The sequence below is a fragment of the Hylobates moloch genome, unplaced genomic scaffold, assembly GCF_009828535.3.
Source record: "Hylobates moloch isolate HMO894 unplaced genomic scaffold, HMol_V3 SCAFFOLD_12, whole genome shotgun sequence".
Classification (NCBI taxonomy): Eukaryota; Metazoa; Chordata; class Mammalia; order Primates; family Hylobatidae; genus Hylobates; species Hylobates moloch.
The window spans coordinates 39,207,406-39,234,422 of NW_026652287.1; the positions used below are offsets into that span (position 1 = coordinate 39,207,406).

Below are 27,017 nucleotides of genomic sequence, written 5' to 3' on the forward strand. Positions count from 1 at the left end.
AGGAAGGAAGGAAGGAAAGAAGGGAGGGAGGGAAGGAGGGAGGGAGGAGAGAGGGAGGAAGGAAGGAAAGAAGGGAAGGGAAGAAGGAAGAAAGAAAAGGCAGGGAGGGAGGGAGGAAGGAAGGGAGTGGAAGAAAGAAGGGAGGAAAGAAGGAAGGGAGGGAGGAAGGGTAGGAGAACGGGAAAAAGGAGGAAGGAAGTAGAAAGGAGGGAAGAAAGGGAAGAAGCAAAGGGAGGAAGGAGAGAGGGAAGGAAGCAAGTCAAAGGTGAATTAAGGATGACTTCGAGGTTCTGGGCCAGATCCAGCTGCTCCAGGGGGGGCCTTGGGCTTCCTCCTCATTTCTTCTTGGGCCGCACACTCCGTGCATATTTTTCATGCATATTTGTAGCTTGGTCTGGATCTGCTGTTTTGGGCTGCTCGCTTTGTCCTGCCGATTGGTCCACTTTGCGTGCATAAACTCCACAGGCTCATTCAATAAATAAAGTTCACTTTATTTATTTTTTAATTTTAATTTAATTTTTTTTTTTTTGAGATAGAGTTTTGCTCTGTCGCCCAGGCTGGAGTCCAATGGTGCAATCTTGGCTCACTGCAACCTTCACCTCCCAGGTTCAAGGGATTCTCCTGACTTGACCTCCCAAGTAGTTGGAACTACAGGTGTCTGCCACCATGCTTGGCTAATTGTTTTTGTATTTTTAGTAGAGACGGGGTTTCACCATGTTGGCCAGGCTGGTCTTGAACTCCTGACCTTAGGTGATCTGCCCGCCTCGGCTTTCCAAAGTGCTGGGATTACAGGCAAGAGCCACCGCGCCTGGCCTCAAGTTCAACTTAGAACATGGTCTTTTAGCTACCTGTTTTCACTGAAATACAAAATCAGTTTTTGCTGGTGTAAGAACCATGTGCATGTTATAGGGCTTCATTCACCAGAGCGTTTACTCAAGTTTTCACCTGCTGTGTTCCTGCACTTAGTGATAGAAACATTTAGAGTTCATAAAACATTACTGCAAATCTAGAATTCAGAACAACTGCTTGATTCTTGTATCGAGTACACTCTTTATCATGAACAAAATCGTAAAATTTTCCTCCCTGAAAGCCACTGGAAAAATCAGTTTCAATAAATGTCGACAATTTGGCCTCCACTTCCCCCAGGGGACAAAGTTGACAATATCTGGAGACGTTTTTGATTGGAATAAATTTATATTTAGAATTTGTGATTTTAGGCCAGGCATGGTGGCTCACATCTGTAATCCCAGCACTTTGGGAGGCCAAGGCAGGCAGATCACCTGAGGTCAGGAGTTTGAGACCAGCCTGACCAACATGGGGAAACTCTGTCTCTACTAAAAATACAAAATTAGCTAGGCATAAGCCAGGTGCAGTGGCTCACGCCTGTAATCTCAGCACTTTGGGAGGCCGAGGTGGGCAGATCACGAGGTCAGGAGATCGAGACCATCCTGGCTAACACGGTGAAACCCAGTCTCTACTAAAAATACAAAAAAATTAGCTGGGCATGGTGGTGGGCGCCTGTGGTCCCAGCTACTGAGGAGGCTGAGGCAGGAGAATGGCATGAACCCAGAAGGTGGAGCTTGCAGTGAGCTGAGATCGAGCCACTGCACTCCAGCCTGGGTGACAGAGCAAGACTCTGTCTCAAAAAAAAAAAAAAAAAGAATTAACACACTGAGAATTAAACAACCTTATGGAGTGGTGGTACAAACACCACTCGAAAGCCCTCAAACGGTAGAGTCCAATTAATGACTACGCAAAAACCCAGGGTAGCCCCGGAATCCTGTCCGCTACTGATGGGTTAAAGACCATGTGATCTCAGCCAGGAGCAATGGCTTACGCCTGTAATGCCAGCACTTTGAGAGGCTGAGGCGGGAGGATCACTTGAGGTTGGGAGTTCGAAACCAGCCTGGCCAATGTGCTGAACCCTTGTTTCTACTAAAAAAATTTTTTTTAAATTAGCTGGGTATGGTGGCCTGTAATCCCTGCTACTCCAGAGGCTAAGGCACGAGAATTGCTTGAACCTGGGAGGTGGAGGCTGCAGTGAGCCGAGATTGTGCCACTGCACTCCAGCCTAGGCGACAAAACCAAACCAAATCCCATGTGATCTTAAGTCTGATTACTGATAAGTGTTTTCGAAAGAGATGGCATTGATTTTTACCACAATGAATGAGAGCGCCTGTTTTTCCACATTTTCATAATAGACCATATCATCAGCTTTCTTGATCTTACTTAACCTGAGAGGTGAAAACTGCATCATATTTTCTATTGCATTTCTCATAGGACTGAGTTTGAGCATGTTTTCTTCTTTTTAAAAGTCATTTTTTAGCTTCAGGTAATTATCTATTCACGTCCTTTGCCCACTTTCCCATTGGGTTTTGGTCTTTTTCTGATTAATTCCTCAGGGTTCTTTACATATGAAGGAAATCAAGCTTTTATATTTTGGATGTATTGTCCATATCTTTCCCCAATTTGTTGTTAATCTCTTGATTTTTGTTTATGGTATTCTTTGCCATGTGGAAAATTTAAAAATTTTATGTAGCAAGATTTATCCTGTTTCTCCTTTAGGCCCTTTGAGTTTTCATGTTAATACTACCTTTAAGAGAAGAAAAATGTGTGGTCCCATGAGAGTTTCTTTCCCTTGGGAGGCTTCAAAATATTTTCTCACCCGCAGAATTGTATATAGACCCAGACTTTATATTCTAACAATTTAAGAGACTCTTCTGTAAACTCACAGACTGAATACCCTCTGGGTTTTACAAATGCTCTATCATCTAGCATGCCAGCCACTCTCCTCTCCTCCCAGGTCCAGGACAGGCATGACCAATGGATCCTAGGATTCTAGGCAGACATGACCAGTGGATGGAGGAGTTGGCCTCATACCTACAGCCCCTTTGCCAATCTTGTTAAACTCCCTGCTTTTTTTTGCCTTGCAGTGCTGTGAAGCATGGTTTCTGCACACCTAGAATGACTGGAACCCCAAAGACTCAAGAAGGAGCTAAAGATCTTGAAGTAGACATGAATAAAACAGAAGGTATATTGCACTAAAGAGCGCGTGGGAGAGAGAGCGGCACATCGATTCCACAAAGGCTCTTTGCAGAGGAGTCTGGATCTAGAAAGATGTAGCCATTCGTTGCCTGACCCTGCTGACCCCGACCCCCCACCCTTTTTTGAGACAGGGTCTTGCTCTGTCACCCAGGCTGGAGTGCAGTGGTGCAATCATAGCTCACTGCAGCCTTGACCTTCCAGGCTCAAGTGATCCTCATGCCTCAGCCCTCCAAGTAGCTGGGACTACAGGTGCACACCACCATGCCCAGCTTTGTAATTTTTTGTAGAGACAGGGTTTTGCTATGCTCCCCAGGCTGGTCTTGAACACCTGGGCTCTAGCAATCCTCCCACCTTGGTCTCCCAAAGTGCTGGAATTACAGGTGTGGGCCACCGTGCCCAGCCTGGGGCCTATTTTCTACTCTTGATAGGGTGTTGAGGTAGCAGGGCAAGTTGTTCACTTAATTCAGAGCTCTGCTCCACTGGTAATGTGACACTGGGCAAGTCACTTGTTCTTTGGAGGCCTCATTTGCATATCTGAATGATGGGGCCATTGATAACAGCAGCTCCCTGTCAGGATGGTGAGCCCAAGTGGATAAAGTACCCAGGAATCATCCATGCAGATATGGTGCGGATATGATCATAGTGACTTATTAACATTAGGCTGTAATAATTTTACTGTCAGAGCTAAAGTCAAGGGACATGGTGACATCATAGACAGCTCTGATACCAGTGGGCTGGGGGAGGTCCCCAAACGCCAGTGGGACCTCGAACCCAGCCATTGTCCAGGCTCTTGACACCATCGAGAGTGAATTCAAGAAACAAGCCTGAAAATAGTGATAGTGGGCCGGGCGCGGTGGCTCACGCCCATAATCTCAGCACTTTGGGAGGCCGAGGTGGGCGGATCACGAGGTCAGGAGATCGAGACCATCCTGGCTAACATGGTGAAAGCCTGTCTCTACTAAAAAATACAAAAGATGAGCTGGGTGTGGTGGCTGGCACCTGTAGTCCCAGCTACTCAGGAGGCTGAGGCAGGAGAGTGGCGTGAACCCGGGAGGTGGAGCTTTCAGTGAGCCGAGATCATGCCACTGCACTCCAGCTTGGGTGACAGAGAGAGACTCTGTCTCAAACAAAAAAAAAATAGTGAAAGTACTGAGGTTTATGGCAAATAAAAGTACTTGCATTGCAAAGTACACATTCAAGGAGAGGGAGCGCAGGCATACTTGAAAGATAGCGTCACACACAAAGGAGTTCAGGGATGCTACTTTTATGGGTCCAAGGGGTGGAATATTCATCTAAATCCCTAGAAAATTGGCTGGGCACAGTTCACATCTGTAATTTCAGCACTTTGGGAAGCTGAGGCGGGCAGATTGCTTGAGGCCAGGAATTCGAGACCAGCCTGGCCAACATGACAAAACCGTGTCTCTCTTAAACTACAAAAATTAGCCAGGTGTGGTGGCACATGCCTGGAATATAGTGAGTCTCAACTTACTGCAACCTCTGCCTCCCAGGCTCAAGCGATTCTCATGCCTCGGCCACCCAAGCAGCTGGCATTACAGGCAATGCACCATCATGCCTGGCTAATATTTTTTTTAACAAAGTGCCCCAAAGTGGGTGTCTGAAACAACAGAAATGTATTGTCTCACAATTCTGGAGGCCAGATTTCTGAGATGAAGGTGTGGGTAGTGAGGTTGCAGTGAGCCAAGATCGCACCACTGCATTCCAGCCTGGGCAACAGAGTGAGACTCAAAAAAAAAAAGATACCAGTCATTGGATTTAGGGATCACCCTAAATCCAAGATGATGTCATGATGTCATCTCAAGATCCTTCACTAAATCCACTTGCAAAAACCCTGTTTCCAAATAAGGTCACAGTCTGAAATTCTGGGTGGACATGAATTTTGGAGGTTCACCATGTAACCCACTACAGTCATTAAAATATCCCACCAGTGTCCAGGTGACACCTCCACGGTTTTGTCCAATTTAAAGCCTCTCCACTCCCCCCTGCTTCAGGCTGGGGTCAGGAAGGCATGATAAGGTGCTCTTTGATTTCCTAGATGCTCTTCTCCTCATCACCCCCACCTCCCCAGGTGGTTTCTTTGTGAGCTGGCGCTGACTCCCAGAGCTGATTAGCTCGGGAAAGTGGGGTTGAAGGGGGCCTGTATGAACTAGGCTTCCCTTGTTGTAAGTTGTTATGAGATTAATTGTGCATCTCCAATTCCTTTGCGGAAGTCCTAACCCCCAGGTGCTCAGAATGTAACCTTGTTTGGAAATGGGATCATTGAAGTAATTAGTTTTTTGTTGTTGTTGTTGTTGTTTGGTTTTGTTGTTGTTGGCTTTTTTTTGTTAGTTTGTTTTGTTTTTGAGATGGAGCCTCGCTCTGTTGCCCAGGCTGGAGTGCAGTGGTGCGATCTCGGCTCACTGCAACCTCTACCTCCTGGGTTCAAGTGATTCTCCCACCTCAGCCTCCAGAGTAGCTGGGACAACAGGTGCGTGCCACCACGCCCGGATAATTTTTGTATTTTTAGTAGATACAGGGTTTCACCATGTTAGCCAGGATGGTCTCGAACTTATGATGTGAAGTGATCCACCCACCTCGGCCTCCCAAAGTGCTGGAATTACAGGCACGAGTCACTGCACCCAGCCTACTGAAGTAATTAGTTAAAAGGAGGTCATGAAGTTGGGTCCAAATCCAGTGTGACCAGTGTCTTTATAAAAGGAGGAAATTTGGACATAGAGACAAACCTGCACACAGGGAGAATGTCGTGTGAGGATCGAAGCAGAGTTTGCAGTGATGCACCGACAAGCCAAGGAATGTCAAGGATTGCCGGCAACCACAGCTAGGAGAAAGTCATCAGTCAGATTCTCTCCCACAGAAGGAACCAATGCTGCCTGCACCTTGATCTCAGACTTGTGGCCTCCAGAATTGTGAGACAATACATTTCTGTTGTTTCAGACACCCGGTCTGGGGCACTTTGTTATTGCAGTCCTAGCTAATTAATACATCAGTCATACCAGTGTCTGTTTTTTTTGTTTTGTTTTGTTTTTTTTCTGTTTTTTCTTTGAGACAGTCTTACTCTGTCACCCAGGCTGGAGTGCAGTGGCACAATCTTGGCTCACTGCAACCTCTGCCTCCCGGATTCAAGTGATTCTCCTGCCTCAGCCTCCCGAGTAGCTGGAATTACAGGTGCCCGCCACCACACCCGACTAAATTTTGTATTTTTAATAGAGACGAGGTTTCACTATGTTGGCCAGGCTGGTCTCAAACTCCTGACCTCAAGTGATCTGCCGGCCTCAGCCTCCCAAAAGTGTTGGGATTACAGGCATGAACCAGTCTGGTGTCTGTTGATGACTATCTGAACATACATCTCCAGTCCTTGGGTCCTACTGCTGGCCCCAAGCCAAGAGCCTTTAGAAGCCCATCTACGAGGCCCATGTCTAGTCAAGGGGAAAAAGTAGCATCCCGGCCAGGCGCGGTGGCTCACGCCTGTAATCCCAGCACTTTGGGAGGCCGAGGCAGGTGGATCACGAGGTCAGGAGATCGAGACCATCTTAGCCAACATGGTGAAACCCGTCTCTACTAAAAATACAAAAATTAGCTGGGCGTGGTGGTGCCTGCCTGTAATCCCAGCTACTTGTGAGGCTGAGGCAGGGGAATCGCATGATCCCAGGAGGCGGAGGCTGCAGTGAACTGAGATCGTGCCACTGCACTCCAGCCTGGCGATAGAGCAAGACTCCATCTCAAAAAAAAACAAAAAAACAAAAAAGTAGCATCCCGTCATAGGTGGATGTGCAATTTCCTTCCAACACAGCTGCCTACTCTACCATTGCCATCTACCACCTCCCCAGTAGACCAGGTTCAGTTGAACAAACTCAAGGTTACACACCCAATTCTCCAAGAGTGTCTGTTGAATTTTCTCTCACTTGCCCGTTACTGGGTGGTGGTGAGAAACACACAACAAACCAACAACTGTCTCCAGAGGAAACCCTGTTCTCTTCTTTCTCAGTGTCAACCCTTACTTATCCCCAAAAGAGGTGATAGATGCAGGACCCCAAAACTGGTTTTGAGTTGGTCCCTTTGCTAGTTCCATTTGGCTGATCTGGGTGATGTCGCTGTGACAGGCAACCCCCTCAACAACCCCCTCAACAACCTCAATGGCTTAACACAACACAAGTGTGTTTTTTACTCATGTTGTGTGTCTGGCATTGGGGGAGAGGGGGCTACTTCTTCACATTTGCTCCACCATTTTTGTGACAGGACAATGGACAATGGGGAATTATGCACTGGGTCTTAAATCTTCTCCCCATGAACGATACACATTAACTCACTTCTTATGTGTCATTGGCCAAAGCATACATAGTCCACTGCATGTATATTTTACCTTTAAAAAATATCTGTAAATAATATTAAATATGTGACTCTTGTTAATGATTTACATGCAAGGGTGTTTAACGGTAAAATGGGTGAATAGCTTTGGCTCACTTGGAAATGCATCAAAAAATCAGATGGGGCCAGGTGCGGTGGCTCATGCTTGTAATCCCAGCACTTTGGGAGGCCAAGGCAGGGGGATCACTTGAGGTCAGGAGTTCGAGACCAGCCTGAGCTACGTGGTGAAACCCCATCTCTACTGAAAATACAAAAATTAGCCAGATGTGGTGGCGGGTGCCTGTAATCCCAGCTACTCGGGAGGTTGAGGCAGAAGAATCGCTTGAACCTGGGAGGTGTAGGTTGGGGTGAGCCAAGATCACGCCATTGCACTCCAGCCCGGGCAAAAGAGTGAGACTCCGTCTCAAAAAATAATAATAGGCCAGGCGCAGTGGCTCACGCCTGTAATCCCAGCACTTTGGGAGGCCAAGGCGGGCGGATCACCTGAAGTCGGGAGTTCGAGACCAGCCTGACCAACATGGAGAAACTCCGTCTCTACTAAAAATATAAAATTAGTCAGGCGTGGTGGTGCATGCCTGTAATCCCAGCTACTTGGGAGGCTGAGACAGGAGAATTGCTTGAACCTAGAAGTTGGAGCTTGCAGTGAGCCGAGATTGTGCCATTGTACTCCAGCCTGGGCAAGAAGAGCAAAGCTCCGTCTCAAAAACAAAAACAAAAAACAAAATAATAATAAAAAAAATAAGATGGGGCCAGGTGTGGTGGCTCATGCCTGTAATCCCAGCACTTTGAGAAACTGAGGGAGGAGGATTGTTTGAGCCCAGGAGTTTGAGATCAGCCTCGGAAACACAGTAGAACCCCATCTCTACAAAACATTAAAAAATAAATTAGCTAGGCATGGTGGTGTTTGCCTGTAGTTCCAGTTATTCGGGAGGCTGAGGTGGGAGGATGGCTTGAGCCTAGGAGGTCGAGGTTGCAGTGAGCTGTGATTGTGCCAGTGCACTCCAGCCTGCTGACAGAGCAAGACTGTGTATCCAGAAAAGAAAAAAAGAAAGAAAGAAAAAAAATGGACATAACAAAGATAGCAGGATAGATGTGTGATAAAATATAGTAAAATGCTAGCAGTTGTAGAATCTAGGTGTTGGATAGGAAAATGTTTGGTATACAATCCTTTCAACTTATTAAAATTTTTTGGGGGGGGGGAATGAAAAAATAAATAAAGAGAAAGGAAGCTTGTCTTGCCAGTGTTGACCACATAACTTCACCCTAGAAGAGGATTAATTCAACTCTCAGTACCTTAGGTCCAAAAAGACATCTCCCCTCCAAAGTTATTAAATAAATAAAAACATTTGCCACCCAACTCTGGTGACTATTTGCAGTTACTCCCAGGCTGTGGACCACCTGTCGAGATGGAGAAGTCCTTCTGAGGCTATCCAAACACGGACCGGGCCATGAGACCCCGATGACCATCCCTGAATTTTTTCGAGAGTCAGTCAACCGATTTGGGACTTATCCAGCCCTCGCATCCAAGAACGGCAAAAAGTGGGAAATTCTGAATTTCAACCAGTACTATGAGGCTTGTCGGAAGGCTGCGAAATCCTTCATCAAGGTAAGATTCATTCATTCATTCTCCTTTGTTCAACCATTCATTCTGAATAGGTAACACACATACATACATGTGGTACAAAATTCACAAGGCACCAAAAGATACAAAGGCTAATTGGCGAAAATTTCCCTCTGATTCATGAGCCTCAGCCACCCAGTTCCTCTCTGTGGAAGCAGCCACCATTGTCAGTTTTTTGTGTGTCCTTCTGGGAAATAAATTATGTATAAATATAAAATGCAATTTTAATATATGCAAATTTTTACACACATAATAGCCTACTACACCCATGGTTCTACACCTTGCATTTGTCCCTAACATATTATCTCTATGTATTAGTTAGTTGCTGCTGCATAACAAATTATCCCAAAATACAGTAACTTGAAACGACAAACATTTATCATCTCACAGTTTCTGTGGATTGAGAATTTAGGAGCTACTTTGAAATTGGGTGGTTCTGGCTCCAGGTCTCTCATGAGGTTGCAGCCAAGCTATCAGCTGGGGCTATCTCATCTGAAGGCTCAATTGGGCTGGAGGCCTCACTTCCAAGCTTACTTACCTAGATGGCTGGTTGTTGGCAGGAAGTCTCAGCTCCTCATTCCATGGCCTTCTCCACAGAATTGCTTGAATGTCTTCAAGGCATGGTTGCCAGTCACCCCTAGAATGAATGAAGCAAAAGAAAGAGGGAACAAGGTTGGGGTCAGTGGCTCATGTCTGTGATCCTAGTGCTTTGGGACATCAAGGCAGGAGGATCACTGAGCCCAGGAGTTCAAGACCAACCTGGGCAACATAGTGAGACCCCAGTCTCAACGAAAAATTTAAAAAGTAGCCAGGTGCGGTGGCACATGCCTGTAGTCCCAGCCATCAGGAGGCTGAGGTGGGAGGATCACTTGAGCCTGGGAGGTCGAGGCTGCAATGACCTGTGATTGCACCATTGCACTCTAGCCTGGGCAACAGAGTGAGATCGTCTCGTAAAGAAAAAAAAAAGAGAACTATGTACTTGGGCTGGGTTTCTTCTTGGTGGTCCCACCTTCATACTATATCGCTGTGGCTAGTTCATCTCTCCTGAAAGATGGTCTCCTTTAGCCATATTCTTAGTTCCATGGAGTTAAAGGTCCCCCTCCTCCCCTAAATCTTGGAAACCTGACTGAGCATGGTGGCTCATGCCTGCAATCCCAGCACTTTGGGAGGCCAAGGTGGGCGGATCAAGGTCAAGAGGTCAAGAGTTTGAGACCAGCCTGGCCGACATGGTGAAACCCCGTCTACACATGGTGAAACCCCGTCTATACTAAAAATACAAAAATTAGCCAGGTGTGGTGGTGCACGCCTGTAATCCCAGCTACTCAGGAGGCTGAGGCAGGAGAATCGCTTGAACCTGGGAGGCAGAGGTTGCAGTGAGCCGAGATCGTGCCATTGCACTCCAGCCTGGGTGAAACTCCATCTCAAAAAACAAACAAACAAACAAACAAAACTTGGAGACCAAAGTAGAAACAAAACCAAAAATAAAAACAAACAAAACTACATGGAGACCCAAGTAGAAATTAATCGGTGTAACTAGGCATTAATAAAAACACACTCTGTCCACAATAAAGCCAAACTTTTGGTTACTGAAATACTTGGCATCTCATTCTGAAGTACCAGCAGGCAAATGCCTTCCAAATGGTTCCTTTTCCCCCAAGAACAGCAGATCATTGCCAGCCGTGATTCCATATGACTAAAAGAGCCAACAACGTTGGTTGGCAGTACCCAGAACAAAGAGGGAGTTTTCCCCTAAGGATGCTCACTTTTGTTTCTGAGTCTCCTGGTTCATTCTCACCCACATTCAGGACAAGTCTGTACCTTTACATGTGCAACTTTTTTTTTTTTTTTTAGACAGAGTCTCACTCTGCTGCCCAGGCTGGAGTGCAGTGGCATGATCTTGGCTCACTGTAGCCTCCGCCTCCGGGTTCAAGCAATTCTCCTGCCTCAGCTTCCCAAGTAGCTGGGACTACAGGCGCATGCTGCCACGCCTGGCTAATTTTTTGTATTTTTAGTAGAGATGGGGTTTCACCTTGTGGGCCAGGCTGGTCTCGAACTTCTGACCTGAGGAGATCCACCCGCCTTGGCCTCCCAAAGTGCTGGGATTACAGGTGTGAGCCACCACACCCGGCCTCAAGAGATCCACCCGCCTCGGCCTCCTAAAGTGCTGGGATTACAAGCCACCATGCCTGTAATTTTTTAAAAATTAGACTCAGTGGAGCAGGCCCATAGTCCCAGCTACTCGGGAGGGTGAGGTGGGACGATTGCTGGAGCCTGGGAAGTTGAAGCTGCAGTGAGCTATGATCACCCACTGCACTCCAGCCTGGGTGACAGAGCGAGACAAAAAAAAATAATAATAAAATAAAATAAAATAAAAATAAAATTAAAAATAAAATAAAATAAATTCACACCCTTCAAGATAGCTATCCATTAAAAAATAGCAAAACACAACACGTGTTGGAGAGGATATGGAGAAGCTGGAACCCTTGTGCAGTGCTGGTGGAAATGGAAAATGGTGCCGCCACTGTGGAAAACAGTCTGGCAATTTCTAAAAAAAAGAAAAAATGTAAATAGAATTGCCATATGATTCAGCAATCCCACTTCTGGATATTTAACAAAAAAAAAAAGAAAAAAGAAAAAAGAAAAGCCAGGGACATGAAGAGTTATCTGTAGACTCAGGGTCATAGCAGCGTTATTCACAAGAGCCAGAGGGTGGAAGCAGCCCGTGTGTCCATCAGTGGAAGAATGGATAAACACGATGTGGTCCGCCCATACAAGGGAATATGATTCAGCCACAAAAAGGAAGGAAATTCTGACACACGCTACAACGTGGATGAACCTTGAGGACATCATACTCGGTGAAATAAACCAGACACAAAAGGGCAAATCTTGTGTGATTTCATTCCTAGGAGGTCCCTAGAGTCGTTAGATTCATAGAGACAGAAAGTAGAATGGGAGGTGCCCAGGGCTGGGAAAGGGGATAGAGACTGAGTGTTTCATACAGAGAGAGTTTCAGTTTAGGAAGAGGAGAAAGTTCTAGAGATGAACGGTGATGACAGTTGTACAACCATGTGGATGTGTTTAATGCGACTAAACTACACTGTTAAAAATGGTGAAAACGGGCTGGGTGTGGTGGATTACAGGCGTGAGCACTTTGGGAGGCCGAGGCAGGAGGACTGCTTGAGGTCAGGGGTTCCAGACCAGCCTGGCCAACATGGTGAAATGCTGACTCTACTAAAAATACAAAAATTAGCCAGGCCTGGTGGCATGTGTCTGTAATTCCAGCTACTTCGGGGGCTGAGGCAGGAGATCGCTTGAACCCAAGAGACGGAGGTTGCAGTGAGCCGGAGGTTGCTGGACTCCAGCCTGGGCAACAGAGTGAGACTCTGTCTCAAAAAAAAAAAAAAAAGATAATGGTAAAATTCATGTTATATATATTTTACCACAATAAATGAAACAAAACATAAAAATAAAAATAATAAATGGTGTGTTATGTAGAGAGAGGTAAACAAACCTCCCATAGTCATAAAAATTAAAAATATTACACCTCAGATTTTAGGCTCAATGCTGTCTCCCACCCCGTGTGGCTACTTTTGTTTTGTTTTGAAACAGGGTCTCACTCTGTTGCCCAGGATGGAGTGCAGTGGTGCAATCATAGCTCACTGCAGCCTCGAACTCTAGGGCTCAAGTGATCCTCCTGCCTCAGCTACCCAAGTAGCCGGGACGACAAGTGTTTACCACCATGCCCGGCGAACTTTTCCACTTTTTTTGTAAAGACAGGGGTCTCACTGTGTTGCCCAGGCTGGTCTCGAACTTCTGGCCTCAAGCAATTCTCCCACTTCAACCTCCCAAAGTGCTGGGATTACAGGCGTGAGCCACCGCGCCTGGCCTCCATGTGACTACATTTGATTCCGTCGTCACATATCCTAATGATATAACATCTCTGTGTTTATGTTTTGTTTTTCTGTTTGTTTTTTCCTTCCCAGCTGGGCTTGGAGCGTTTCCACGGAGTTGGCATCCTGGGGTTTAACTCTGCAGAGTGGTTTATCACTGCTGTTGGCGCCATTCTAGCCGGGTAAGGTCATTGGCTTGGTTCACGGTGAGGGTTAAGGAGCCGCTACCCTGGGCCTGGGACCCCTGGTCTTGTTCAGTGTGAGATGCAAACAGGAATTTTGGATGAGCGCCCTAGTTAGCAGGCAGGATAGACGCATGAACAAATCATTACGATCACAGGTCATATGCAGTAACACCCATTAGACGAGCAGTCTCAGACCTCTCGATTTCCTTCAGCTGAAGAACTTTTTGCAGACAAAATAATAATCACAGATAGCATTTAGAGGTTTCTGATTATGTGCAGAAGCATTGTGCTCCACGTGTATGATCCTGTAAAACCTCACAACAGCAATGTGAAGTGGGTCCTATCCATCCCCTATCTACAGATGAGGAAACTGAGGCTCACACAGCCAGTGGGCAGCCTTGAAGTCTTGGGCTCATGCGATCCTCCCACCTCGGCCTCCAGGGTAACTGGGACTATGAGCACACACCACCACACCGAGCTAATTTTTGTTTTTTGTTTGTTTTTTGTAGAGATGGTTTCTTGCTATGTTGCCCAGGCTGTAATCATGAAAAAAAACAAAAGTAAAAATAAAATACTGATTTCTTTTTGAGCTTGTAATTCTACCTTTGGGTGTTTTACTTAAAGAAACAAAACCAAAACATGAATATATTTTGGCTTATGCACAGATGCTTCTTGGAAGTGTTACCAGTGATGGCAAAAAGTCAGGGACGACCTAAGTGTCCCACAGCTGGGGATTAAACCATGAGATGCCTTCTGGATGGGATTCTGGGTAATATTTTGAAATGATGGCTCTGAAGAGCACATTTTAAGCATTTTTGATGTCAGAGGTGACAAAGCAAGTATCAAAATCTTTATACACTGTATGGTTACAACTATGCTTAAAATTTAAAATACCAGGCCGGGTGCGGTGGCTCACTTCTGTAATCCCAGCACTGTAGGAGGCCGAGGCAGGCAGATCACGAGGTCAGGAGATCGAGACCATCCTGGCTAACATGGTGAAACCCCATGTCTACTAAAAATACCAAAAAATTAGCCAGGTGTGGTGGCGGTTGCCTGTGGTCCCAGCTACTCGGGAGGCTGAGGCAGGAGAATGGCGTGAACCCAGGAGGCCGAGCTTGCGGTGAGCCGAGATTGCACCACTGCACTCCAGCCTGAGTGACACAGCGAGACTCTGTCTCAAAAAAACAAAAGAAAACAAAAAAATTTAAAATACCAACCATTAATATGCCAATTATTGGTGGTCACTCTTACCCATATGATATCATTGACTGCTCATGGTAGCCCTTTGAGGTAGGTGCCATCATGATCCCGAGTAATAATGATGGTGACGATAATCTGGGACCAATAGAGGTTAAGTGTCTTCCCCAGAATCATGCTGTGGTTGGATAAAGACCCTGAGATCTGAACTTGTTTGTTTGACTCAAGATTAATAATAACAACAGCAACGACAACAGCAGCAGCAGCCACAGCCATGAAAAAATTGAGCGGCTGGGCACAGTGACTCATGCCTGTAATCTCAGCATTTTGGGAGGCTGAGGTGAGAAGTTTGCCTTAGCCCAAGAGTTCAAGACCAGCCTGGGCAACATCGCAAGATTCTGTCTCTAAAAAATAAAATCAAAGTGTTTTTAAAATTAGCCAGGCGTGGTGGTGTGTGCCTGTAGTCCCAACTACTTGGGAGGCAGAGGTGGGAGGATGGCTTGAGCCCAAGAAGTTGAGAATGCAGTGAAATTATGGTCATACCACTGCACTCCAGCCTCGGCAACAGAGTGAGACCCTGTCTGGAAAATAAAAGTAAAGAAAAGAAAAGGAAAAGAAAAAAGAAAAGAAGGAAAAGAAAAAAGAAAATAAAAGAAGAAAGGAAGGAAAAGAGAAAAGAGAGAGAAAAAAATTGAGGGTGGTGACTAGAAATAAATATTAACATTAGTTATATCTCATCATCGAGACTAACACCACCCTAATACGTTATATTCTATTTTCCAAATTTTTATGAGCATATACTACCCCTGTCTTACAGTGAGTTGAAATATATATATATATTTTGAGGCCGGGTGCGGTAGCTCATGCCTGTAATCCCAGCACTTTGGGAGACCAAGGCGGGTGGAACACCTGAGGTCGGGAGTTTGAGACCAGGCTGACCAACATGTAGAAACTCTATCTCTACTAAAAAAAAAAATACAAAATTAGCCAGGCGTAGTGGCACATGCCTGTAATCCCAGCTACTTGGAGGGCTGAGGCAGGAGAATCGCTTGAACCTGGGAGGCAGAGGTTGCAGTGAGCTGAGATCATGCCATTGCACTCCAGCTTGGGCAACAAGAGCAAAACTCCGTCTCAAAAGAAAAGGAATATATATATATAAAATGTATATTATTATTACATATATTATATATAATACATATAATAAATAATATATAATACATATAATAATATATAATATATTATATTATCTATATAGAGAGAGGTGGAGTCTCACTCTGTTGCCCAGGCTGCAGTGCAGTGGTGTGATTTTGGCTCACTGCAACCTCTGCCTCCCGGGTTCAAGTGATTCTCCTGCCTCAGCCTCCCAAGTAGCTGGGACTACAGGCGTGCGCCACCATGGCTGGCTAAATTTTGTATTTTTGGTAAAGATGGGGTTTCTCCATGTTGGCCAGGCTGGTCTCAAACTCCTGACCTCAGGTAATCCACCCGCCTCAGCCTCCCAAAGTGCTGGGATTACAGGTGTGAGCCACTGTGCCCAGCCCAGAATAAATTTTAATAAAGAGATTTGTCCCCATTTTAGGACTGAATGATAAGAGAGTGTCATGCAGTGATTGGGCTCTGGTGCCACATCAGACCCAAATTCAAATCTTGGGTTGTCTGCTATTTTGTATTCTGTATGAATGAGCAGGAAAGCACACATCTCCATGCCTTACAGGGCTGTTATGAAGATTCAATAAGAGGATGCTTCATAAACCCTTAGCACAGTGCTTAGCAAATAGTGTGTGCTTAAGAATGGTGATGAGAGTAACCATCTCAAATAATTATAATGTGCCTCATTCCCTGCCATATTAAAAGCACAACAACTAGGTCAACAGAGCAGAGAGCCCAGAAATAGCTCCATGCATACATGGTCACTGGCTTCCAATAAAGGCAGCAGAGTAGTCCGGTGGTGCTGGACCAACTGGATAGTTGTATGGAAAAATAAATCAGCCCTGATCCCTGCCTCACATCATATGCAAAAATTAAATTGAGATGGATTACAGACTAAATCATGCAAGTTAAATTCTAAAGCTTCTAGAAAAAGGAAAGCACAGAATGGTTTCACAACCTGGGGGTAGCCAAAGATTTCTTAGACAGGACACAGAGAGCAAAAAGCATAAAAGTTGCCAAATAGGACTTTATTAGCATTAAAAACTTCTGCTTATTAAAAGACACCCAGAAGATGAACATGGTGTCAAACATGGTGGCTCACACCTGGAATCCCAGCACTTTGGGAGGCAGGGGTGGGTGGATCACTGGAGGCCAGGAGTTTGAGACCAGCCTGGGCAACATGGTGAAACCTCTTCTCTACAAAAAATACAAAAATTAGCCAGGTGTGGTGGTGTATACCTGTAATCCCAGCTACTCAGGAGGCTGAGGCAGGAGAATTGCTTGAATCCAGGAGGTTGAGGTTGCAGTGAGCTGAGATTGCACCACTGCGTGCCAGCCTGGGTGACAGAGCTAGACCCTGTCTCAAACAAAACAAAACAAAACAAAACAAAACAAAACAAAACAAAAGGTGAGCAGGCAAACTGCATACTTGGAGAAAATATTCTTAAAACTCGAATTTCTGACAAAGGACTGGTATCTAAGATAGATAAAGAAATTCTGTAACTCAGTAATAAAAAGGGAAAAAAAATTTGAAAGGGGCAAAAGATTTCAACAGAAATGCCACAAAGTAGCCAAAAGGCACATGTAAAGATGCTCAATGTCATTATCCATTGGGAAATGCAAATTAAAAGCAAAAGAGGATGCCACCTGCAAGCACAAAAGGCTGTGAATGATGAGAACAGGGGCTGAGTCAGGAGTTCAGATCCTGGGTCTAACACCTACTTGCTGTGTAATCTTGAGTGACTTCACTGCCGGGCCCCTGTTTTTCTCATCTGTAAAATGGGGGTGTTCTAAGTGTTCCACGACCTGTTGTCATAGTGACATCATACAAGCTGTCACTCTTATCATCATTGTCATTTTTGTTGTCTTGTTAAGTTGGGGAGGAAGGGAAGCTGGTGTTGTGGCTGCAAACTTAAGAACTTGCCTGCAAACCTTTCCTCTCTCTTGACCTTCCAGACCATTCTGCCTTTAAGGTGTGTGTGGATGCACACACGAATGTGTTTTCTTTTCCCAGGGGTCTTTGTGTTGGTATTTATGCCACCAACTCTGCCGAGGCTTGTCAATATGTCATCACTCATGCCAAAGTGAACATCTTGCTGGTTGAGAATGATCAACAGTTACAGAAAATCCTTTCGGTAAACCCCTACCCAGCACTGCCTACCAAAGTCACCCAGGGGGACCTCAGGGCTCTGGGCAGGTGTTCTTTTTTTCCCAGGTAAATTCTAATGATAAGATAGGGCCATGCATCCATTCAGCAAGAGTCCTCCATGACCTCATTAGTGTATGTGGTGAAGCTGATTTTTGGAGAAGCAGACTGAAGTAGAGGAGTTTGAGTTCCAATTCGTATTAACTTAGTTTAATACTCAGCCTCCATTTTTTTTCCTTTTTTTTTTTTTTTCGAGACAGGGTCTCACTCTGTCCCCAGGCTGGAGTGCAATGTTGTGATTGTAGCTCACTGTAGCCTTGAACTCCTGGTCTCAACTGATCCTTCTGCCTCAGTCCTCCAAGTAGCTGGGACTACGAGCATGTACCACCATGTTGGGCTAACTTTTTTTTTTTCCCGAGACGGAGTCTCGTTCTGTCGCCCAAGCTGGAGTGCAGTGGGCTGAACTCGGCTCACTGCAAGCTCCGCCTCCTGGGTTCACGCCATTCTCCTGCCTCAGCCTCCCGAGTAGCTGGGACTACAAGCGCCCACTATCACGCCCGGCTAATTTTTTTGTATGTTTTAGTAGAAACGGGGTTTCACCATGTTAGCCAGGATGGTCTTGATCTCCTGACCTCGTGATCCGCCCGCCTCAGCCTCCCAAAGTGCTGGGATTGCAGGCATGAGCCACCACGCTGAGCCCGGGCTAACTTTTAAAACATTTTTTGGGCCAGGTGTGGTGGTTCACGCTTGTAATCCAGGCACTTTGGGAGGCCAAGGCAGGCAGAACACCTGAGGCCAGGAGTTTGAGACCAGCATGGCCAACATGGTGAAACTCCATCTCTACCAAAAAACACAAAAATTAGCCGGGTGTGGTGGCATGCACCTGTAGTCCCAGCTACTGGGGAGGCTGAGGCTGAGGTGGGAGGATCACTTGAACCTGGGAGGTGGAGGTTGCAGTGAGCCAAGATTGAGCCACTGCACTCCAGCCTGGGTGACAGAGTGAGACCCTGTCTCAAAACAAACAAACAAACAAAAACCATTTTTTTTTTTTTGTAGAGACAGAGTCTTGCTATGTTGCCCAGGCTGCTGTTGAACTTCTGGCCTCAATTGATCTTTCTGCCTCAGCCTCCCAAAGTGCTGGGATTATAGGCATGAGCCCCCATGCCCGACCTTAAGCCCCCATGTAAAAATATTAATATATTTATGTATTATTTTATATACATCCCACTGCTAATTATTTTTTTCTTTTAGAAGTGTGATGATTTCAAGCCCATGCTACTATATAATTTTCTTCATTTCTTGTCATTGTCTTCATTTCTATATGCTTTTGTTGTTCTCTTCTATTCTATTTCTTGCCTAAGTTCTATCCCTTCCTGTTTCATTTTTTTCTAGTGTCCTGCTGTCTCTTCCCTGAGTGCTTGTATGTTTGCTTTGTGTTCTTCCTTTCTAGCTGTGTTTGCTTCATTACATTTTTAGTTTTATCTTGGAATGTTTGGTTACAATTTTCTTTTTTTTTTTATTTTTTTGGGACAGAGTCTTGCTCTGTCACCCAGGCTGGAGTGCAGTGGCACGATCTTGGCTCACTGCAACCTCTGCCTTCCGGGTTCACGTCATTCTCCTGCATCAGTCTCCCAAGTAGCTGGGACTATGGGTGCCCGCCACCACACCCGGCTAATTTTTTGTATTTTTTTTAGTAGAGATGGGGTTTCACCATGTTAGCCAGGATGCTCTCGATCTCCTGACCTCGTGATCCGCCCGCCTCAGCCTTCCAAAGTGCTGGGATCACAGGCATGAGATACTGCACCTGGCCTTGGTTACAATTTTCTTTTGCATTGTGTTGAAATTATCCAGTGAGTTTTCTTTGTGTACAGTGAAATTGAGCTGCTGTCTTACTTTTTTTCTTCATTGTAGTGTCTTTTTATGGCTATCGTCAAAACTTTAAATTTCCTACATGTTTGAATGAGCTGCAGTTTGCTGAATCAGCTTTTGGCAGGAGGGTCCTGGAGAGGAGGGGAGTCCTTGGGAGGGGTGAGCCTAGATGGCTAGGTTCATCATTCAGCTCAAGGACCACTGTGACTGTTTCTTGAATACATGATTTCATGACTCTGAGTCACTCATTTCTTCACTTTGTAACATGTCTAGAGTCAAGATGTGTCTTTTCATTGATGGCATTCTCTGATCACTACTGGCCTTATGTTTTCTCACATTCTACTATCTCCAAAATTTGGGTACAGTTTCCAGATTCAATGAAATCCTAGCTAGAGTCAGCGAAATACAACACTTTCTGCTGCCTGGCTTCCTTTGACTCCTAATTCCTGACTTGGTTCAGGAAGGACAGACCTCCACCTCTGGCCTGGAGCTTTTATTCTCAGCAAACTATCGCAAGGACAAAAAACCAAACACCACATGTTCTCACTCATAGGTGGGAATTGAACAATGAGAACACATGGACACAGGAAGGGGAATATCACACACCAGGGACTGTTGTGAGGTGGGGGGAGGGGGGAGGGATAGCATTATGAGATATACCTAATGCTAAATGACGAGTTAATGGGTGCAGCACACCAACAAGGCACATGTATACATATGTAACAAACCTGCACGTTGTGCACATGTACCCTAAAACTTAAAGTATAATAATAATAAAATTTAAAAAAAAACTTTCATTACAGTAAAGAAAATAATTTTTTCTTTTTTCTTTTTTTGAGACTGTCTCACTTTGTCGTCCAGGCTGGAGAGCTGTGGCGCCATCTTGGCTCACTGCAACCTCCACCTCTGAGGTTCAAGTGATTCTCATGCTTCAGCCTCCCAAGTGGCTGGGACTACATGTGCACACCACCACATCGGGCTAATTTTTGCATTTTTTTTTTGTCGAGACGGGATTTCGCCATGTTAGCCAGGCTGCTCTTGAACTCCTGGCCTCAAGTGATCCAATGGCCTTGGCCTCCCAAAGTGCTGGGATTACAGGCATGAACAACTGCTCATAAAATTACTTTCTTAAGCGATGCATTGGTGGTTCCCAAAACTCATGTCATACCTGTTTGTCCTCTTCTTAGCAGAACACACTATGGGGTGGGTGCTGGTGGGTGGGTGGGATCCTTCTTCCAGCTGGGAATGCTGGCTTCATTTGAGTTTTCCAGAACTGGAAAATGCCACATACACAACCTTCTCCTCTACAACCACCTGGCTACTGTGGTTTTCTGTCCTTGTTCTAGCAGGTCCAGCATTAAGTGAATAAAGCAATATCTGAATTATTTCTGACTCCTAGTTTCATTGAAGGTGAAGTCTGGAGGATTTATTGTTCCAGTTGCTAGGTCTAGAAGATTCAAAACCAGGTTCCTGACATGCTTCTCCCAAATTGGATGCCCAGCTCCACTAGGAGATCTTTATCTGGGGGAGTAATCATAGATCCTCCTCTGCTTATAACCCTCTAATTCTCTAGCGGTTTTCTGTTGGAGTTAAATAAACTCCAAACTCCTCATCTTTGCCTCCAAGCCTCTGCTGATCTGGGCCTCACTATTCTTTCATGCCCCCTCCCCTATCATACTCTCTTGGGTCCCCACTCTGGCCATCCTGGACTTTTTGTATCCCTCAGACATCCCAAGCTGTTGCCTGCCCCAGTCTCCGTGAATGTCTGTTTCTTCTCTCTGGAAAACTCTTGTCCAGTTGCTATATGGGCTTCTGCCATCTTTTCTCTCCAATGCATGCCAGAGGCGTGGCTATAATTAGCAAAATGGATGTTGCAAGTAACTTTTTCACTGGATTGGCTAGAAGTGTCATAGAAAGACCCCCTCCCCCTTCCTTTGGCATGAACAGAGTATAAGAATCTCGCAAGGGCCAGGCGCGGTGGCTCATGCCTGTAATCCCAGCACTTTGGGAGGCCGAGGTGGGCGGATCAGGAGGTCAGGAGATCCAGACCATCCTGGCTAACACAGTGAAACCCCATCTCTACTAAAACTACAAAAAATTAGCCGGGCATGGTGGTGGGCGCCTGTAGTCCCAGCTACTCGGAAGGCTGAGGCAGGAGTATGGCATGAACCTGGGAGGCGGAGCTTGGAGTGAGCCGAGATAGCGCCACTGCACTCCAGCCTGGGCGACTGAGCGAGACTCCGTCCCCCCCACCCCCCCCAAAAAAAAAGAATCTCGCAGGTAGCCTGAACCCTACTGTGCTAGGTATGGGTAAAGGGCTCTGCACTTGTCCAGGTTCCAGCCAACTTCATGAGGGATTTTTGTTGCCTGACTCCAACTAAAAGGTTAGCTAAATCTGGGCTGCAAGGTGCAAAGTCCTGGAAAAGGAAGAGCCAGGAGGGACTTCCTTTAGCTCATCAACCAAGATCCACAATTCTGTGTAGCATAATTCAGTCAGAGATGTGTTGTCTCGGGCAGACTGTTGTCATCCTCTACCTACACTGTTGGAAGCTATTGATATGGACTACAAAGAATCCAGGAGTCCTGAAACCAGGTCATTTGGGGTCAGTCAAGACCAATAGCAGCGTTTTATAGTGTGGGCAGGGGAAGAAAAGAGGCTGGAGGCCAGGCACAGTGGCTCACGCCTGTAATTCCAGCACTTTGGGAGGCCGAGGCGGGTGGACCACCTGGGGTCAGGAGTTCCAGACCAGCTGGCCAACATGGTGAAACCCCGGCTCTACTAAAAATACAAAAATTAGCTGGGCATGGTGGTGCATACCTGTAATCCCACATACTTGAATGGCTGAGGTGGGAGAATGGAGGCGGAGGTTGCAGTGAGCCGAGATTGCGCCAATGCACTCCAGCCTGGGCAACAGAGCAAGGCTGTGTCTCAAAAAAAAAAAAAAAAAAAGAGGCTAGAGTTGCTGGAGAGAGCTTAGGACATCCAACCCAGCTTTAGTCTTTCCCAGGGCTGGGTTGCCATGAAGCCCACAGGGAACTTTCTTTCAGATTCCACAGAGCAGCCTGGAGCTCCTAAAAGCGATCATCCAGTACAGACTGCCAATGAAGAAGAACAACAACTTGTACTCTGTAAGTGTGGGAGGTGGGCACTGGGGAAAGGGGAGGGCGGGGCCTTGCAAGAAAAGTGGGCGTGGCCTAAGGAAGTGGAAGGTGGGTAGAGGGAGGAGGTGGGACCTGGCAAGGGTGGGAACTCTCAAAGGAAGTAGGTGGGGACTCTCAAAGGAAGTGAAAGGTGAGGAAAGGAAGTGGGTGGAGCATTGTGAGGAAAGTGGGTATGACCTTTCAAAGGACGTGAAATGTGAGCAGAGGGAGGGGGTGTGACCTTACAAGGGAAGTGGGTGTGGCCTTTCAAAGAAAGTGGGAGGTAAGCAGAGATGGAATGGGGCTTCACAAATGTGGTAGGTGGGGCTTTGCAAAGGGAAGTGGGTGGGGCTTCCCAAATGTAGTGAGGCTTTGCAAAGAGAAGTGGGCGTGGCCTTTGCAAAGGGAAATGGGAGGTGAGCAATGCGTGGGGGCCTAGCAAAAGGTCGTAGGCGGGACCTTTGGGATGCATTTTTCCCTTCTGGCACGAAGGGACTGATTAATGAACAGTGTCTGTTCCGGCTAATTACTGCTGGGCAACAAATCACTGCCAAAACTGGTGGCTAAAAAAAAAAAATCAGTCATTTTGTTATTAATTTTTTTCCCAAGAACATTAAGATAATTAAACAATATACTCGAAAGTTGAAAATTATGTGTTAAAACTAATAACATTAAGTTTAAATATTTTATTTATACCCAAGCCAGAATTTATTATAACTTTATTTTCCTGGCTTTAACAGATGCAAAATCGTTGATAATATTTTTACTAAAACCATCAACCATTTAAAAATATGCGGCCAGGCACGGTGGCTCACGCCTGTAATCCCAGCACTTTGGGAGGCCGACACGGGCGGATCACGAGGTCAGGAGATCGAGACCATCCTGGCTAACACAGTGAAACCGCGTCTCTACTAAAAATACAAAAAATTAGCCGGGCGTGGTGGCGGGCGCCTGTATTCCCAGCTACTCGGGAGACTGAGGCAGGAGAATGGTGTGAACCCGGGAGGTGGAGCTTGCAGTGAGCCGAGATCACGCCACTGCACTCCAGCCTGGGCGACAGAGTGAGACTCCATCTAAACAACAACAACAAAAAGATTGTTGGACTTACTTGGTGGCTGAGATCTTTATAGAGAATATCTTGAGAGAGAGCGCGTGTGCCAGGTGGAAGCTGTCTCACATTTTATGGCCTAGTCTTGGAAGTCACATAACATTGCTCCCACCTCATTTGCCCATGAAGGCCAAGCCAAAGATCTGCCAGGGATCAAGGGGTGCGGACATAGACGCCACCGCTTACTAAGGGAGAGACAAGTTCCCTGAAGAATGTGTGACATTCATTATACATGTTGTCACAATCATTTTTGGAAAATATATTCTGCTGCAGCATCTTTTGGAGCCAGAAAATGTTTGCTTGCAAGCAACAGATATCCACTTAAGCCAAAGAAGACTTTTATTATTGTTTTTAGTTTGCTTTTTTTTTTTTGAGACAGAGTCTCACTCTGTCACCCAGGCTGGAATGCAGTGGCGCAATCTCAGCTCACTGCAACCTCCACCTCCTGGGTTCAAGTGATTCTCCTGCCTCAGCCTCCCGAGTAGCTGGGATTACAGGCACCCACCACAATGCCTGGCTAATTTTTTGTGTGTTTTTTTTTTAGTAGAGATGGGATTTCTCCATGTTGGCCAGGCTGGTCTTGAACTCCTGACCTCAAGTGATCCACTCTCCAAAGTGCTGGGATTACAGGTGTGAGCCACTGCTGTTGTTTTATTTTGAAGGATATATTGAGTTATCTTACAGAAAGCAGGGCAAGAGAGACCATGAAAAAGTCCTAATTTCCATGAGATTAGGCTCTCAAACCCATTGCTCCAGTCAGAAGGAATTCAAAGTCATGAAGTTTATTTTTGTTTTCCCTCCATGCAAATGGCAGAAATGAACCTTTCTGGCCAGCCAAAACTCATCAGCTTTCATACTTTTCAGAAAACATAAATGTCCATATTAATACCAGAACAATGACTAAGACAACCAATTAGAATTACAGACTTTTCAGGAGATCGAGACCATCCTGGTCAACATGGTGAAACCCCGTCTCTACTAAAAATATAAAAATTAGCTGGGCATGGTGGCACGTGCCTGTAGTCCCAGCTACTCAGGAGGTTGAGGCAGGAGAATCGCTTGAACCCAGGAGGCGGAGGTTGCAGTGAGCCAGATCACACCACTGCATTCCAGTCTGGTGACAGAGCGAGACTCCATCTAAAAAAAAAAAAAAAAGGGCTGGGTGTGGTGGCTCATGCCTGTAATCCCAGCACTTGGGAGGCCAAGGCGGGTAGATAACCTGAGGTCAGGAGTTCGAGACCATCCTGACCAATATGGTGAAACCCCGTCTCTACTAAAAAATACAAAAAATTAGCTGGGCGTGGTGGCATGCGCCTGTAGTCCCAGCTGCTCAGGAGGCTGAGGCAGGGGAATCGCTTGAACCCGGGAGGCAGAGGTTGCAGTGAGCCAAGATCACGCCACTGCACTCCAGCTTGGGTGACAGAGCAAGACTCCGTCTTAAAATAAACAAATAAATACAATACGATAAAATAAAATACAAAAAAAATAGCCAGGTGTGGTAGTGCATGCCTGTCCAAGCTACTCGGGAGGCTGAAGAGGATCACTTGAACCTGGGAGGTGGAGGTTGCAGTGAGCTGAGATCACACCATTGCACTCCAGCCTGGGTGACAGAGCAAGACTCTGTCTCAAAAGAAAAAAAAAAGAAAAAAAAAAAAAAGATTCAGTTTTAGGACCCAGAAATGAATAAAAACGAATGAGACTGAGAAAGTCAACTGTGACATTTGGGAAGGAAATGGCAGAGTAAGACAATGAACTGTGCCAGTTGTGATGCTTGGCATCTGTGTGCCCAACAGACTGAGGACCAACCCAGATCTCCAAGAGAGGGGATTGGATTGGACCAGCATGGGTCTGGTGCCCATCCCAATCCAGTCATTTGTGGCTGTTGAAGCGGGGGGTCTTCTACCAGCCTTTGAAGGAACACCGTTTGTAGGGAGACCTAGGGGCATCTCTGAGAAAGGACAGGTTCCCCCAGAGGGTTTGTGTGTGCTCTTCCTCTCACCCTTGCTCTACCCTGTTAGAGATTATCTGGGCAAAGGGCTTTGCCTGCTCAGATGAAGCCAGCATCACCCTGGGCAGGCTTCAGAAAACTCTGGCCATTTGTGGAGGACTTTGAGGGGTCTTTTTTTTTTTTTTTTTGAGATGGAGTCTCACTCTGTTGCCCAGGCTGGAGTGCAGTGGCATGATCTCGGCTCACTGCAACCTCCATCTCCCCAGTTCAAGCGATTCTCCTGGCTCAGCATCCTGAGGAGCTGGGATTACAGGCGCCTGCCACCACACCCAGCTAACTTTTGTATTTTTAGTAGAGACGGGGTTTCACCATGCTGGCCAGGTTGGTCTCGAACTTCTGACCTCGTGATCCGCCCGCCTCAGCCTCCCAGTGCTGGGATTACAGATGTGAGCCACAGTGCCCGGCCGAGGGGCCTCAATCTTTAAGTCAGCGCATCGCCCTCATCCAGAGCCTTGTTGGGGGTTCAGTGGTAGAATTTCTGCAGATCCCATGTGATGCTCAGTCGATACAACCCAAGAGTTCACTTTGAGGCACCGAATTCTGTCATAGTTAAGAGCACAAGCTCTGGAGTCAGACCTTGGGTTTGAATGCTGGCTCCTCTCTTCACTTGCCTTAAGTAATCTGCCTTGGGCAAGTAATCTGCCACCCCTGAGCCTCAGCTTCTTCACCTGCCAGAGTGAGGCAATGTATCAATTATCAATAAGGATGCCTTTGGTCGTAAGTGACAAAAGTCTGACCCCAAATGGCTTAAGCAAAAAAAAAAAAAGGTAATTTGTTGGACCACGCAACTACAGTTCAGGGTGTGGATTTCAGGCATGGCTGGAACCAGGGGCTCAAAGAATGTGCCCAGGCTCTATTTTCCTTTCTCTATTTCTTGGCTCCACTCCAGCCTTGCTTTCTCACATAGTCCTGAGATGGTTCAGCAGCTCCCAGAGCTACATCTTGACTCTTTCACATACACAGTCTGTGTCTCAGAATTCCCAGGTAATGTATTCATCTGCATTGTGATTGGACCACTTGAGGTCACATGTCCCGACTTGATCCAGTCACCATAACCCAGGCTGATAGAATAGTTTGAACCAATTAGGGTTGACTTCCGGATCTGTGGGTGAAGTCAGCCCCATCCAATTGGTGACTAAGAAGTAGGGGTGGGGAGTGGAATTTGGGAAGGCAGCGAACAAATAATACCTAACACCGTAGAACACTTACCACCTGCCAACTACTATTCTGAGCACTTTGCATATATTAACTCTCTTACTGCTTAGAACAGCCCAA

At 46.1% G+C, this 27,017-nt stretch overlaps 1 protein-coding gene across 5 annotated transcripts in view; it reads left to right on the forward strand.

Annotated features, from left to right (window-relative positions):
- Nucleotides 1-27,017, forward strand: part of ACSBG2 (acyl-CoA synthetase bubblegum family member 2) — a 96,831-nt gene that overhangs the window by 41,604 nt on the left and 28,210 nt on the right. For all 5 annotated transcript variants that reach the window (XM_058425116.1, XM_032169391.2, XM_032169389.2 and 2 more), the window contains 5 exons: nt 2,934-3,031; nt 8,805-9,034; nt 13,033-13,121; nt 17,485-17,605; nt 22,534-22,614. In XM_058425116.1, coding sequence (XP_058281099.1) covers nt 2,965-3,031; nt 8,805-9,034; nt 13,033-13,121; nt 17,485-17,605; nt 22,534-22,614 — 588 coding nt within the window. In that variant the 5' untranslated portion in view covers nt 2,934-2,964. The remainder of the gene's footprint in view (nt 1-2,933; nt 3,032-8,804; nt 9,035-13,032; nt 13,122-17,484; nt 17,606-22,533; nt 22,615-27,017) is intronic.